At 56.8% G+C, this 14,521-nt stretch overlaps 1 protein-coding gene across 3 annotated transcripts in view; it reads left to right on the top strand.

The window, feature by feature from the left end:
- The window catches only part of KY (kyphoscoliosis peptidase), a gene marked incomplete at both ends in the record, with an annotated part of 44,275 nt that extends 33,782 nt beyond the window's left edge, over positions 1–10,493 (top strand). For all 3 annotated transcript variants that reach the window (XM_079704263.1, XM_079704262.1, XM_079704261.1), the window contains 3 exons: positions 3,789–3,977; positions 5,545–5,735; positions 9,598–10,493. In XM_079704263.1, the coding sequence (XP_079560389.1) occupies positions 3,789–3,977; positions 5,545–5,735; positions 9,598–10,493 (1,276 nt within the window). The remainder of the gene's footprint in view (positions 1–3,788; positions 3,978–5,544; positions 5,736–9,597) is intronic.
- Positions 10,494–14,521: the final 4,028 nt, after the last annotated feature.

The following is a 14,521-nucleotide window of genomic DNA, read 5'->3' as shown; positions in this document are numbered from 1 at the left end:
ACGAAACCATGTTTCCTAATTTTACTGTTAGAAATCACAATGTTTTCATCAAGATGGGAAAGAAGAGCATGCTTTACTGCATCTCCTGTAGCCTTCCCACCCTCCCTTTTTTTTTCTGTGTGGCTCAGATATCCTGGAAGAAGTGGTCAGAGGTGAGGAAGCCCACTATGGTCAGGGGCTGATATGTGCAGGGTACACCGCCCACCCCAGGCCGCTCAGCCACCCTGCTACCGAGGCCCGGATCGTCTCTGTTTAAAATGACAGTCACAGTCTGGATCCATCACCTCCTCAATAAAACCACTGGTGTTGGGATTTTCAAAACTGTCAAAAGTAAAAACCAAGATTCTGCAGCCTGAGGTTATTAGATACATCTCCTTGGCTGATGTTTGGGGCTCTAGGATGGCTGGTTGGGGTTCTTTGAGAGGCGGAAACGTTTCTCGTCCTCTGCGCTTATTCAGTGCTCTCCCCGAGCTTTCCAGCAAATTCCTGCTCCTTTGGGTTCCCTGAAAGGGCCATGCTTATCACTAGCATTTTCATGACGGTTCACATATCTGCCCCCTTCCGACTATGAGCACATCTAGGGTGGCCAGTGAGCTTTATGTTTAGAATATTACAATTTATTATGTTATAGTATTTATTACATTTTGAAATGATATGATATGTGATATTATCCCCCGGTACCTGCGCCTGGTACAGTGCTTTGCACAGAGTCTATACAGTTGGTGATCTTTTGATGACCTGAGATGGTGGTGGGTCATCTGTCTAGCAACCAGCAGCTAGAATTACTAGGTCCACCTCCTTGCATGGGAGTTATGGATTATTAACAATAATGCTTTACATTATGACTTCCCTGTCCAATTCATCTAGCACATTGCTGCCAGGTAATAAAATATCCTCATATCATAGTCAAGCATGGCAGGAGCTCACAGCTGAGGGGGTTTTTCATCTTTACTCTGCCCTAGGCATTCCCCACGGCCCTCCCAGCTTCTCCTCAGCCTGTCAGAAGAGAATCAACCCCTAGAGATCATTTAATGCCAACCTTCCCTGTTGCCCACAGTGAGCATGGCAAGGTCACACTGGGGTGAGCCCCGCCCTCCCGGCTCAACCCAGTCACCGCCGCCTCCAGCCCCGAGCCCTCTGGGAGGACAGCTGGCCACTCGCTTCTCCCCACTCCGGCCCTTTCCAGGCTTGGGGCGGGGTGTTCACTCTTATTCCCCTACTTGGTGCTCAACTCTGACCTCCACGTCACACCCGTGGTGGGAGGATACCTCTGCCCCGGGACACGGCTTCTCCCAGGAGGACCGTCCGGCAGAGCTCGAGCCAGCCATCTGCCCACATCAGCACCAGCCCCATCTTTCTCACAGCACCTGGAGGCTGCCTGGGCGCTCAGCACCTCTCCTTCCCCCCTTGACTTCGCCCAGAGTGGGGCAGACACCCTCCCCTCCTGCAAAGCAGCCCCTCGTGTAAACACTGCTGTCCCAGGACCCCACACTCCTCCACATCATCCTAGAAATTCATATGCACCCACGCTCTGGGCAAGAAAGGAAAATAACTCACTAAAAGTGTCATTTTCAAGTAGTATTTATGGATTCTTTTCCAATTCGAAAAGTAACGCATAATCATTATTGAAAATTTTAAAAATAAAGAGAAGCTTAAAGAAGAAAAGTTAAATCACCCCTGATCCCACCACTGAGAGACCAGACGACTTGTGTGCTGTCTCTCTCTGCTCTCCCCCATCTCTTGTTTTCCATGCATGCACGCACGCACGCGTGCACACACATACACACACACACACACACACACACACGCCTTGTGCTGATGGTGGGCTTTTATAGGCTACTGTCAGTTAACAGCGTGTCAGGAGCATCTCCTACCTCCTTAAACGTTTTTCACAACATTCCTTCTCCTCGTCCACTCTCTGAGTATATGGAGCCCTACCTCCTATGGAAGGTGCCCCCATACCTCGCACGTACCTCAGTCCCAGCCTCTGGCCTGGCACGCGACCCTCACCTCGCCCCTCTGCCGGCTGTTTCCTCTAAGACTCTAAACTCACTCAGGTCACCCAGGCTGAGAACAAACCCCCTGGGCCTCATCCCATTGCAGCTAAATGAGGAGGGGGCTCTCCAGGCATGCCTGCTGCACTTCCCTCCCCTGGGGTCCTGGGCCCACCCCTCCCAGGCCTCAGGCCTCTTGGCGGCCCTTCTGATTCAGGGAGTCCGTGTTGGCTTTTACCAGCAGAATCCTGACGTCCATCGGAATCTGGTTTCTCTCGTTCTCTGCTCCCGCCCCCCAAGCGCTCCCGAAATCCTCCCCACGGGCCCAGCTGGTCTGTTCCCATGGGATTTCTTAGGCATCCTGGGAGGCCTGGACGTCCTTTTGACAGGCAGAAAGGTGGGGGGCTGCAAAATTTCCCAGCCCATAAGGAGCCTCAGCAGAGCAGGCTTGCCCCCGGCAGGAGAGGGAAGCTCAGGCCGTGTGGGCACGTGCGCAGCCCCCATGGCAAGGTGGAATCTGGTAATTTGCAGGCTCCATATTTTGCCTCACTAGGTCTCTCAACAAATGATATGTAAAAAGAGATAAGTCGTACTTAATCCAATATTCTATTAATTGTTAATTAAATGGTCGTTTTTATACGGAAAATTTCCCCATTCCTATCCTGTGTGCATGGCCATTTCACCCCATTAGCCTGAGGCTCCATGGCCTCTTGTTCAGAGCAACTGAGGCTGCAGACCTGCTCCCGGAGGGACGACCGAGGCTGCTTCCCTGATTCAGTCCGGGTCGACACCCGGAGCACAGCCCCGGTTCGTGCAAGGGGAGGGCAGAGTCAGCGGGCAGCTCGTGCTGAGCCCCATTCGATGGGCCATCACGAACATCTTGGATATCACGGGTTTGGGCGTTGATTACACCAACCTTCCACAGTGAAAGCAAAGTGTCCTGAAGAAGGAGCACCTTGTTCTAAGTCACACAGAGGCCAGATTAGAGCTTGCCATTTGGTCCCCAGAGGTGACCAGCGCCCATCACCCCACCGTGCAGGCCAGCTTGGTTGTGAGCAGTGGGGGAACACACTGCCAAGGGGGTCTTGATAAAAGCTCGAGCTGACCGCTCAGCATTTCCACTCCCAAAGTAACAGCTACAGGGGACTCTGAAACCGTGGCCAGGGCAATCAGTCGGCAAATGGCCTTAATGTACCTTGGTGGCCCTGGCAGTGGGCCAGTCCTCCCCCGGTCAAGATAGAGACCCCGGCTGGCCTGCCCCAGGGGTCGCCGCACAGGTGTCCGCGGGCAGGACGTGGCAGTGGAGGTGGGCTCAGCTTTCTCCCACACCCTCGCGTGCAGCGCCCTGCCTGACGCCCCACCCGTGGCACCTCGACCCAGCTCCCCAGCCACGTGTGTCGAGTCGAGAGCATCGGCGTGCCCCTGGTTTCCGTGTCCGCCAGGCGCCCCTCACTGTTCCGCTACTGTCCTCCTGCGGCTGCCAGCGGAGCCCTCAGCCAGGCTCTGGGGAGAGACATTCCCAAGCGCTCTGTAGAGGCTGGAGAGGGAGCAGACAGCGGGGACCGCAGCCAGGCTGTGCCGGAGGGACCAGCCAGCCCTGTGTCCCCCTGTCCCCCAGCTCTGCAGACAAAAGGCTGTCTGTGTGTGACTGGGGGAGAGGCAGGGAAGAGGAGAGGCCCGGAGGGACTTGTGGACAGCAAATGCGCCTAAGGCCTGGGGCCACAGACAGACAGACTTGTGGTGCTGGATGCAGCCCCAGCAGGAGCCGCCTCTCAGAGCCCTGTCCCGCCCCAGGATCGCTGGCGTGCAGTGCATGACCGTGCCTGGCTACTCCAAGGGCTTTGGCTACCAGCCGGGACAGAGCTTCTCCGGGGAGTTTGACCACGCCTGGAACGCCGTGTTCCTGGAGGGGAGATGGCACCTGGTGGACAGCACCTGGGGCAGTGGCCTGGTGGATTCCACCACCTCCAAATTCACCTTCCTGTAAGTGCCTCAATTCTGCGGGGTGTCTGGTGGGTGGAGATGGAGGAGGCAGCAGGTGGAGAAGGCTGGATGGAAGGGGAAGGAGAGCTCGGGGGCCTCCGTGTGCTGCTGGCCGCTCCCACCCTTCCTCTGGTGGAGGGAGTGAGCTAGCTCCAGGCCAATGATAAGGGCCCAGGCCTTCCTGTCACCTCACTCTTCACTGTCTAAATCCCCCCTCTGGCTCCCCAGCGCTCCCTCCACCCAAGCGCTAAAAGCACTGTGTTTGCCCACAGGCCAAGTGCAAGGAAAGACCGGGCTGAGAAGCTTCTCTAAGTGTCTGTAGGTTCCCCTCAGGCCTTTGGCCACTGACTGTGTTACAGTTGCCAGAGTTCTGTCCTACTGCTTCTCGCAGACACCGGGGTTCCTCCTCCTGCTCTCTGGGCTGAATGCAGCTGAATCCCACCTCTGAGAAAAGGGGTCTGGTTTGCGGGAAGGGGTGCTGGGGTGTGCAGGTTCCCTGTGGCCACAGCGGGGCAGGGTGGCCTGGGTACCGGGAACTGGAGCGCATCTGTCTTCTGAGGCTCTGGCCTTGAGCTAAGGCCATGACATTCGTGCTGGATCTTGATGTCCATCAGCAGCTCAGATGCCTTTTCATCCAGAAAAATGAGAGCACGGCCCCATTAGTGCAGTTAAAATCCTGACGGTCCTGCACGCGGGGCCGATACAAGTGCGTGCACGGAGCCTGTACATGCAGGACGCGTTCACTCACACCCCTGCTTTGCTGCATCAGCTCTGGGCGCTGCTCACCTTGGGTCGAGTGAAGGCTCGCCCATGTCAGATGAGTCCCCCATTCTTCTCCTGATCCACATCACTGACCTCCAGAGAGCCGTGTCTAGGCAGCCCCAGGGACCACATCAGGGCCTCTCACCTGCACAGCTACTCACATCAGGTCACCATGTGGACGGAGCTGGTGCACCAGGCTTTCCCTCCCTGCCCTCCCTCCACTCCACTGGCACCTGGTCTGTGGGTCATGGCTTTGCTCCCTTCAAATCTCTTTGGCTTTGAGAGCAGGGGCAGCCCCTTCCCCGCCTGGTCACAGCCCCTCCTGGGCAGTGGCCTTCTCTTAAAAGGGGCCTCAGGGCTTCCCTGGTGGCTCAGTGGTTGAGAGTCCGCCTGCCGATGCGGGGGACACGGGTTCGTGCCCCGTTCCGGGAGGATCCCACGTGCCGCGGAGCGGCTGGGCCCGTGAGCCATGGCCGCTGAGCCTGCGCGTCCGGAGCCTGTGCTCCGCAACGGGAGAGGCCACAGCAGTGAGAGGCCCGCGTACCGCAAAAAAAAAAAAAAAAAAAAAAAAAGGGGGCCTCAGATCCTGTCTCACCTCCTATTTATGGAAGCAGCCACTGAGGGGGCATCTTCAGCGCCCACGTTAGGGCTGGAAGTGGTGCCTCTTCCCCCTGGTTAGTGGCCGGGACCCCCCTAAGATACGTCAGCCCAAAGAAGGCCCCAAAGACCCCCTGTGGCCCCCCCACCCCTCGCACACCCGGGGCTTCTCCCCTCACGTGACTGCTGACCTGCCTTCCCCCTCCAGCTACAATGAATTCTACTTCCTCACCCACCCGGCACTATTCATCGAGGACCATTTCCCGGACAACAAGAACTGGCAGCTGCTCAGGCCTCCTCAGTCTCTGCGGCAGTTTGAGAATAACATGTATCACAAGAGTGAGTTCTACAACAAGGGGATGCTGAGCGCCCACCCGCAGACCTCCATCATCAAAACAGGTAACCCGGGCCCGCGGGGCTGCCCTGCCAGGGCCCAGCTCGCTGGACGCTGTATATGGGGGCTGTGCAGGGGCGACAGAGGCAGCCCAGGCCATCAGGCCATCAGGGCAGGACGCAGCCTCAGGTCACCTTTGCGGGGACAGAAGCCCCTCCCACCAGCATAAACCAAGACAGGGATGCGTAGGGGGTCCGAGGTTTCCCTGGCCTGAGGGCCGCGTTCTCGGCCCAGGGTCGGGGCACCAGGGCTGGCGGGCCCGAGCTGGGGGAGTCTCTCTCAGCTCACACAGCAGGGAAAGGACTGCCTCAGAGCTGGCTACACCCGCCTCCCAGCTCAGGTGCCCGACAGATGCTCCTAAACTCCTGTCAGAGAATGTGTGTTGGCCCGGCTGAGCCGGGGTCTGCGTGTCAGTGGCCTAAGCAGCTACTGGGCGAGCGGTGGGCGTGTCCCAGGACACAGCGCTGGGGGCTGTAGTAGGGAGGTAGCCACCGAGCTGGGCGCTGGGAGCTGGAGGAGAGCAGGCATCACGGGACATGGGAGCACGTGCTCCAGGAAGGACACGGCAAGGCCCCCAGGTCTGAGCTCAAGCTCCGCAGATGACGGCCGGGCTCCAGGGGCGCTGCCTGGAGTCTCAGAGCTCCCCTTGTCACCTGGACTCCGGCCGGTTCTGCCCGCTGCCCTGTTTCCTTCCCTCCTGAAGGCAGGACCAGCCTCTTCAGCCGGGCGTGCAGGACCTCCGGCCGAGCTGTCCCCAAGGCTGGCCTGGACTGACCTTTGTTTCCCACCTCCCCACAGGGGCCACGGGCAGCCAGCTGGGTATGTTTGGGAACTACAAGGCCTATGGGGGGCTGGGCCCAGGGGTGCCAGAGCCACAGTCAGGGCTCAGCCCAGCAGGATCAGTGCAGCCCCACACTTCCTCCAAGGACTGCCTACGGGCCCCATCTCTGCCCCCGGGGGCCTGTGTGCCCCCAGGAGAGAAGGCCTGAGCTCACCTGGTGTGAGCACAGCGGGGTCTGTCGGAGGGTCTTTGGGGGACCCCCACCCCACACTCAGGGCTATGGGGGCACCCACATTAGTCCCAGCTGACTTGTCCCTTCCACCTCACAACAGTCTCCTTAACTAGGCTGCTGAGCTCGGGAATACTTTTTCTAACACTACAAATACCTGGCAGCTCCCGCTGCTAAGATAACGGCGTGAAGCTGCCGTCTCAGGAGTGCGGCTCCTCCACTACGTCAGATGGGGGTCTGCTCCAGCTGTCGCGGGCCACGGGGCCACAGGGAGGAATGGGCCAGGTCACACCAGCGTCAAAACAGTGCCCCCAAGGGGTCTGCCTTTTCAGGAGACAGAGAAAATGTAAACACTGGGTTTCTTAATATATAGTAAACCTAAAACGTGATTGCATATTCATGAAGCATATTTATAGAATATTTCTTTGCTGGAGCTAGTTTTCTTAAGATTGGGGATGGGAGGAAAGCTGAGAGGAAAGCTGAGGTGGGCAAAATGCAGGGAGGAGAGAGTGAGAGTGGGCAAAGGAGGGGTGAGAGGAAGAGGAGGTCACAGGCTCCAACTTGGTCCCCAGGGGTCTCCAATCCTTTATGTCACGTCTTCCCAGCCAGTCAACTCACCTTTGCCAAGAACGCCCTGGGCCACGCGCCCCGGCCAGGCCTGGGACATAGCAGGAAAGGAGGCAGGCGGACCCTTCCCTGTGGCGCCCCCAGGGAGACAGACGGACGTTACACGTAACCAATTCATTACTACGGCACTGAGTTCCCTGGAGGAGATGCAGAGCCAGCAGAGGGGCTTCCAGGCAGCTCAGCCTCACCCCAGGGCAGCAGGAAAGCTTTCTTTGCAGTCAGAACGTTACCCTGAGGTCTTATCCAGGTCTGGGGGACAACGGTATGGGGAAGAGCATGTGTGAGGGCCCTGGGACGTGAAGCGGTGTCCCCGGGAGGATGTGAGGGAATGCCGTGTGGGCCCGCAGACGGTCCTGACTCAGGCAAGGCAGGAGGGGACAGGCTTCTCCACTGGCCTCCGGTTTGATGGTGAAGTGAGCCCCGGAGTGACCTGGGGGATATTTTCAGGAGCCCTCGGGCTGCCATGTGGAGATGCTGGGAGCGCTCCATGCATCAAAGGGGAATTGCACGGGGACCCCACAACCGACTGTGGTGCAAGACGGAGCAGGACAGGGTCCATGAGCAGCTGGAGGCTGAGACAGCTTCTGCCCTCTGAGCTGGCTTAGATTAGGAAGTGAGGGGAGAGGAGGCATTCAACCGAGAGAGGTTGGTAACAAGTTTGCTGTTCTTGGTCACTTTCCTTTGGAGGTCACCAGGTCCCATGGTGGCTGGTGGCAGTGGAGAAAGAGTGTAGACAAAGAAAATAGCACCTAAGCACAAAGAATGCCACAATTAGTGTACGGGAAAGGGAAGGGATCAGGTGGTGGTCAGAGGGTGGAGAGAGGGCCAGGCTGGAGAGGGTGGTGGATGAAAGGCGAGGAGAGGCCTTCCAGGAGGGCATGGCCAGCGGCGCAGATCCTCCAAGCACACTTGAACACTTGGAGAATGGGAACGGAGGCCAGATTTCAGAGAGCTGACTGGGTGGAGGGGAACTGCAGTGGGGAAGCGTTTGGGAGAGGAAGGTAGGTGAGTTGGCAGTACCTGGGAAGGCAGGGAAAGTCTTCCAGATGGAGGAGCCATGAAGAAGGAAGCGGGGAGGCTGATGGAGCCCCCATCCCTGTCCTGCTGCCTGTGTGGGGATTCTCACTCACTCCCAAGATGGGAGGTAGCACTGAACGCAGTAGCTGAGCAGCCTGGAGTCGGGGACCTCGTGGCTGATTAGACAGGAAGTCTCAGGGACACTTGTCCTAGAGCCTGGGCATGGCTTTCTGCCTACCCAGCAAGAGCACTGGACCCCCGACTGGGGACAGGCTACTAGGGAACATGGATCAGACGCTAGTCTGTCTCCTTCCTTTGCGCTCATCCATGCACGGGACTGGGGAGGTGGCTGGGCGGAGCAGCTGATCAGCTTCTGAGAGAAGGTGAGGCTCTCAGGGAAGCCCTCTCCCTCCCTGTGGCCCTGCGAAGCAGGGGGGGCCAGGTAGGGGAGTGCCGGTGGGCTGCAATAACCGGAGAACTCAGCCCCTCTCCCCGACGGCAATGACCGGGCCAGAGGAAGACAGCGCTGGAGGGCAAGGAGCGGGGAAGGTGGGTGCAGAAGACCCTCCCTCGCACTCACTGACCCCATTAGAGACGTGCGGCCTGGGGTGGCGGGGGGTGGCGCAGGGAGAGTGGGGGACACGCAAGGGAGCAGCCCTGCCCCTTGAGCACAGCCTCCAGGAGGGAAGCCATTCCAACCCGTTTTTAAGGTGATGTGTTGACATGACAGCTGTGATAAGGGAAGGCCCAGACGCTGGAGGGAGCGGGGTGAAAGCAAGACCTGAGACGTGGAGGCTCTCCAGCCAGGGTCTTGGGCCCTCCTTGTCCCTCAGCCCTCTCCCCTGCCCTAGAATCAGGTTAAGGCTTCATGCAACACTCATCTGATACGAATCAAATGGGCAAGGCGAGCACATACAGCTGGGGGCAGATTTTTTTCTTGAGACCCCCTCCCACCCAGCTTGCAGCTCTCGGAGAGAACCACCTAGAGCGGGTAGGGGAGCCCCTTCCAGAGGTGTGCTGCTTCCGGCTTATATCGTGTTCAGTCAGGTCACACTGGTGACTTAAAACTATCGCGGTGAAGGTGTTTACACCACGGAAATGGGCAGACTCTATGTGTCAGCGCTTTCCCCCCAGGGACCCCGTTGTTAAACATTTACCAGCACATCAGCACAGGCCGGACCCCTCTCACCTGACCCCGGCTCTCTCTCCACAGTGAACGGGAAGGTCACAGTCACCATCGAGAGCTGCGCCCCGACACTGTTCATGTTCATGCTCAACGGCAAGCAGGAGCACGGGCTGCTGAGCCTCAGGAAGAACGGGATGAAGCTGGACGTGTACCCTCCGACCGTGGGCACCCACAAGCTGCAGATCTTCGCCAAGGGCAACTCGGAAATCTACAGCTCGGTGCTGGAGTACACACTCAAGTGCCACTACGCAGACATCGACGTCCGGCTGCCCACGGAGCTGCACCAGCCCGTGGGGCCCAGCTGGTTCTCGGAGCAGATGGGCATCACGAAGCCGTCCCACTCCGAGCCCGTCATCTACACCAGCGACGGGCGCTGCTCCGTCAGCTTCGGCGTGGAGGAGGGCATCAGCGTCCTGGCATCGCTGCACGGGGACGATGGCCCCGTCACCGAGGAGACACAGCGGCGCTACATCTTCCAGCTGCAGCGGGAGAAGCGGACGGAGCTGAAAGTCCAGGTGCCGCACGCCGGCAAGTTCGCGCTCAAGATCTTCGTCAAGAAGAGGCAGGAGCCGGGCAACTACGTCTTTGTCTTCAATTACCTCCTGTGCTGCACCAACAGCAAGGTGAACTGGCCCGTGTTCCCCGAGAGCTTCGGCAACTGGGGGCAGGACAACGAGCTACTGGAGCCCCTGTCGGGCGTGCTGCCCGCCAACCACAGCGTCCCGTTCAAACTGAAGCTGCACGGCGTCGCCAAAGCCCTGGTAAAGGGGCAGGACACGTGGCCCCTGACCCTGAACCGCGAGGGCTACTGGGAGGGCAGCTGCAGCACAGCCGGCTGCCAGGAGGTCTACGTCATGGTGCTGGAGAATGCCAACCACAACTTCTACTCCTACATCCTGAAATACAAGGTGAACGCCCAGTGAGGGCCGGGGCCCCGCCACCCCTGCTCTGGGCAGCGCAGAGAGCCCCAGACACCCCTGAGTCTGCATGGAATCCCTTCTAGGCCTCTGCCTCAGTCTCCCTGCTCTGCCGCGGGAGCTGTGATGTTTGTGTTCTGGTGGCCGAGGGGATAGAGGCGGAGGCCCTTTAGAAGACAAAGGTGCTACGTGAATCTGAGGTATTGTGAACTGTACACCACGGCCCAGACGCCCCCTTCTCCTGCTGATGCTGTCGTTGTTGTTATCTGGCTGGTGTGGGAAAGCAGGGATGCTGCCCGGGCCGAAAGCTTTTCCCATGATGGGGAGAGAGAAGAGGGCATACTCTACGAGGCTGAGTCATCCTGAATCCTGGAGCCCTTTCAAGGAGCATCACAGTGTTTCTCACCAACTCCTGGACCCCAGGGGAGGCTGGACTGTCATCTTTTTCCCAGACCTGACTGCCTTCCGCATTCCCGATGCCACTTCTTGTTCTTCCAGGGTCCGAGAAGGAAGGTGTGGAGAGGAAACTAACTGCCCCCCAGCTGACTGGGGGTTGAGGGCCTCCACAATCCCTGTGTGTGCTGGGAATGTGGCAACAGAGAAGTTATGGGAGACTCCAAGGCCGAGAGCAGCCAGTGCCCGCTCTTGGTGTCCTGGGTAGGGGCCAGGAGGTGCAGGGATACATGGCAGCCCTGCCACCTGAGTCTAAGGATGTAAGACCTCCGACTCTGCTCCCAGAGGGAATAACTCAGTCCACTCTGTCTAAGAGCAATTCACTCTGCCCCTCCAGGCCCTCTCAGGCCCCCGCTTGCACCCTTCACAGGAAGCCCCAGGAGGCTGCTGGGCCCTTGGGGAGCCCTGACGATAACCCTAAATAAAGACTTTGGGTGAAGTAATGAGAATGCCACAGTGCCAAGGGGCCCCCACGATAACAGGGCCCTGCCAGCCCCAAGATCCCTACCACCAAAGCCACACCTGGGGGGACCTCGACCTGTCTTGGGAGCAGTTTCTGTGCTGATCGCTATCCTATGCTCCTTCCTCCCTTTCTCAGACAAGAGAGACCCCCAGGGCCCGCCTTCCGTAGGGACAGTCCAGAGCCCCTTACTTGCTCAGGCCTGAGAAGCATCGCTGCCCAGCCGGCCCGTAGCAGCACCTCGGGCCAACGTTGCCATGGCAACAGCAGAAAGGCTGGCTCCAGCAAGGGCAGCAGGAAGGGAGGGATGGAGAGGCCCCAAGAGGCCCTGCGTGGCCACTGCAGCACCATCCCAGCACATGGAGACACTGGGGGTGGTTCCGCCTGCCCTCCTGGCTTCTCCAGCTCTGCAGCCCCTGCCTATCAGTGCCTCAGCCCCTGAGAGTCAGCACTGCCCAGCACTCTCTCCCCACACTGTCGCTCCAAATGCCCGGGCTCAGCTACAGCCAGGGCCCTCAGGGATCCTCAGAGACTCCTGTGTCTTCATCCTTACACTTGTATATTCAACAAATGTTCGTGGAGCACTTAATAAGCACCAGGTATGGTGTCAGTTGACCTTTCGTGCTGGGGCTACAGAGGGAACCAAGGGGCCCTACCCTTGCCGTTCCAGAGCTCAGGGTGGGTGGCAGCAGCTCCTCTTGCCCAGGCCTGTTTCACGTTCCAGGCTCCCAACACTTCAGTCCACCCTCCCCCTAGGATCTCTCCCCTGACAACCCCCACTGTCACCCAGTATGGGCCCGGTCCAGAGAGATGTTACTACGGGGTGCCCATCCTCCACCAGGCGGGGGGCCCTGGAACTCAAGGGCAGTACACCGTGGGGGGCCAAGCTGCCCTGGCCTGTGTCCAGCCGTCCTCTGATAGGCTCTGCCACCCAGGCATTCAGCACCGTGTCACTCATGCCTGGAAAATGCACAAAGGCCGCAGACGCAGAACCGCTGTGCACCACAACAGGGAAACAAGGGGAGTTTCTACACCCTGAAAACAGCCTTTTCTCGCCCCTTTGATTTTATGGGCTGAAAGAAATGTGCTGTGTTTCATCAAAATAATAAGTGCCTTCTATGACTCATGTCACTCCCTGGACCCAGAGCTGGCTGCTAGTCCTGCCGAGAACAACATGCATCCTTTACAAAACAATAGAATTAATCTGTACATTCTAGAGCACACAAAGGATGCCACCCAGAAAAATAGGAGCTGTCCCTAGACGGAGACGGAGGCCCAGCCTCTCAAAGCGCTGGGGAGCATCAGCAGCCCTCCCTGCTCGTTTAAACAGGCACCCCCGCCCCTTGTAAAGACAGCTGTAGGCACAGTCAGACGACACGTGCATTTCTTCCCACTAAAGTAAAAATACATGAAATGAAATCCAATCTTCATGAATTTTTACACGCATGCTGCTCAGGGTAGAATTCGGGGCTGCATTTCGAAGTCTTTTATTCAAATCCCTATCTTTGTTTCCCGGTCGAGGCGTTCCAGCGGCCAGCGGAATGGCACGGGCGCCCCCTGGTGCCCGATGTGCGGAGCTGCGGGCGCTGCAAATCCCCTTGAGGCTGAATCTATCACCGGCGTTTTTACACAGAATTTGAAAAATGCAGCTGAGATGTTTATGTTAAATTCACTGCTTTCTCGTGGCTTCTCAGCGCTTCCTCGTGTATACATGGAGCACGTCGTTGCCACGCACAAGTTGTGAGGCGACACTGGGGCCTGCCTGGCATGGTGAGGCGACGTGAATGTCATAGGATTGGGGAGTATTTTGCCCGGAAATCCCGTAGGAGTGGATGGAACAGCTTGACCACACTCATTCCTGCGCCAGTGAAGGATTGGAACTGATCGAACTCAGAGAGCTTTTGCCGCAAGTCCCCAGAGGGCATGGAGGGTCGTGGAGGGTGGGGGGAGTAGGATGGGGCAAATGGGCTACAAACACAACCGCAATTAACTTCTTTTCAGCTTGTTTCGGAAGCGCCACCAGCACAACTGGACTCCGTGTTCAATCTGATTGTGATCATTGTGTGTTCCCCATATGTTACATTGTCCCACCAGGGCGAATCCCTCACAGCCTGCTGAGATTAAAAGGAAATAAATAGATGAACTGAAGCATGAAAGATTTAGGCTAGACATAACAAAGTATTTCCTGTTGTTAAGCAGGAGGGACAAGTTGCCAAGAAAGTTTGTGAAATCCTCTTCTTAAAGGACGGGAAAAATAGAAAAGTTTTCCCAGTGGTCTGGGGTCTTTGATGCCACACTAACCCGAAGGACTAGATTCTTTCCAAACCAGTTTAATTCTTGAAATACGCTCGATCACCCACAGCAAACAGGGGACCAGAATGGTATGGTCGCGTCCTTTGCTGTTGGCTAAGCATTCAGAGGTTGTCTGCATCTGTGTCCCCCGTCAGTTTATCTGAGGTCGATCATTTCTTTTCATTTGGATGAGTAGTTGGAACTCTGAAGAGGTGATTAGTTTTCATAACGTGTGCATTGAGTTGTGTGGGCCACTGGCTGTTGAGTATGCTTCCCCGCATTGTTGCTCGTGTTGTTTTTCAATAAAATTTATATTCATTTTTATCCAACAATGTAATTATCGATCCATTCTTATCACTGTTCTCACAAGCGGGGGGAAAGAACAGGAAAAAACACTTTCATGTTCAAAGGGAACGCTAGGGAAAAAAATCAATGTCCCAGCTATTTGAATATGATGGTGAGATGCAAATAGAATGTCAGGCAAATAGCTATTTCACATTAAAGGAAACATAATTAGGTTAGCTCCAGCCCCTCTCCGGCTCACGTGCCTTTGAAGAACATGAAGGCAGTGTTCGTTTCATTGAATCTTGTTTAACTTGAAATTTTTTAATTCGATCCAAGTTTCTGTTTTTAGTGGGAGAAAAAATAATGTTCCAAAAATGTCTATCAGCCTACTTTCTGTTGTTGTTAATATATATAAATATATATGCCTTGAAATACATATACTTGCAGAAACTTTCCAGCAGGTTACCTAAACAGATTATTCATAAATTAGACATTTAGGGAAATGTAGAAAATGAAAATCTAGACACCTCTAAGAAGCTGCTGT

Source organism: Hyperoodon ampullatus (genome assembly GCF_949752795.1).
Source record: "Hyperoodon ampullatus genome assembly, chromosome: 5".
Lineage (NCBI taxonomy): Eukaryota > Metazoa > Chordata > Mammalia > Artiodactyla > Ziphiidae > Hyperoodon > Hyperoodon ampullatus.
Note: the sequence above shows the minus strand (reverse complement) of the source record. Positions and strands in the feature narration are given on the sequence as shown.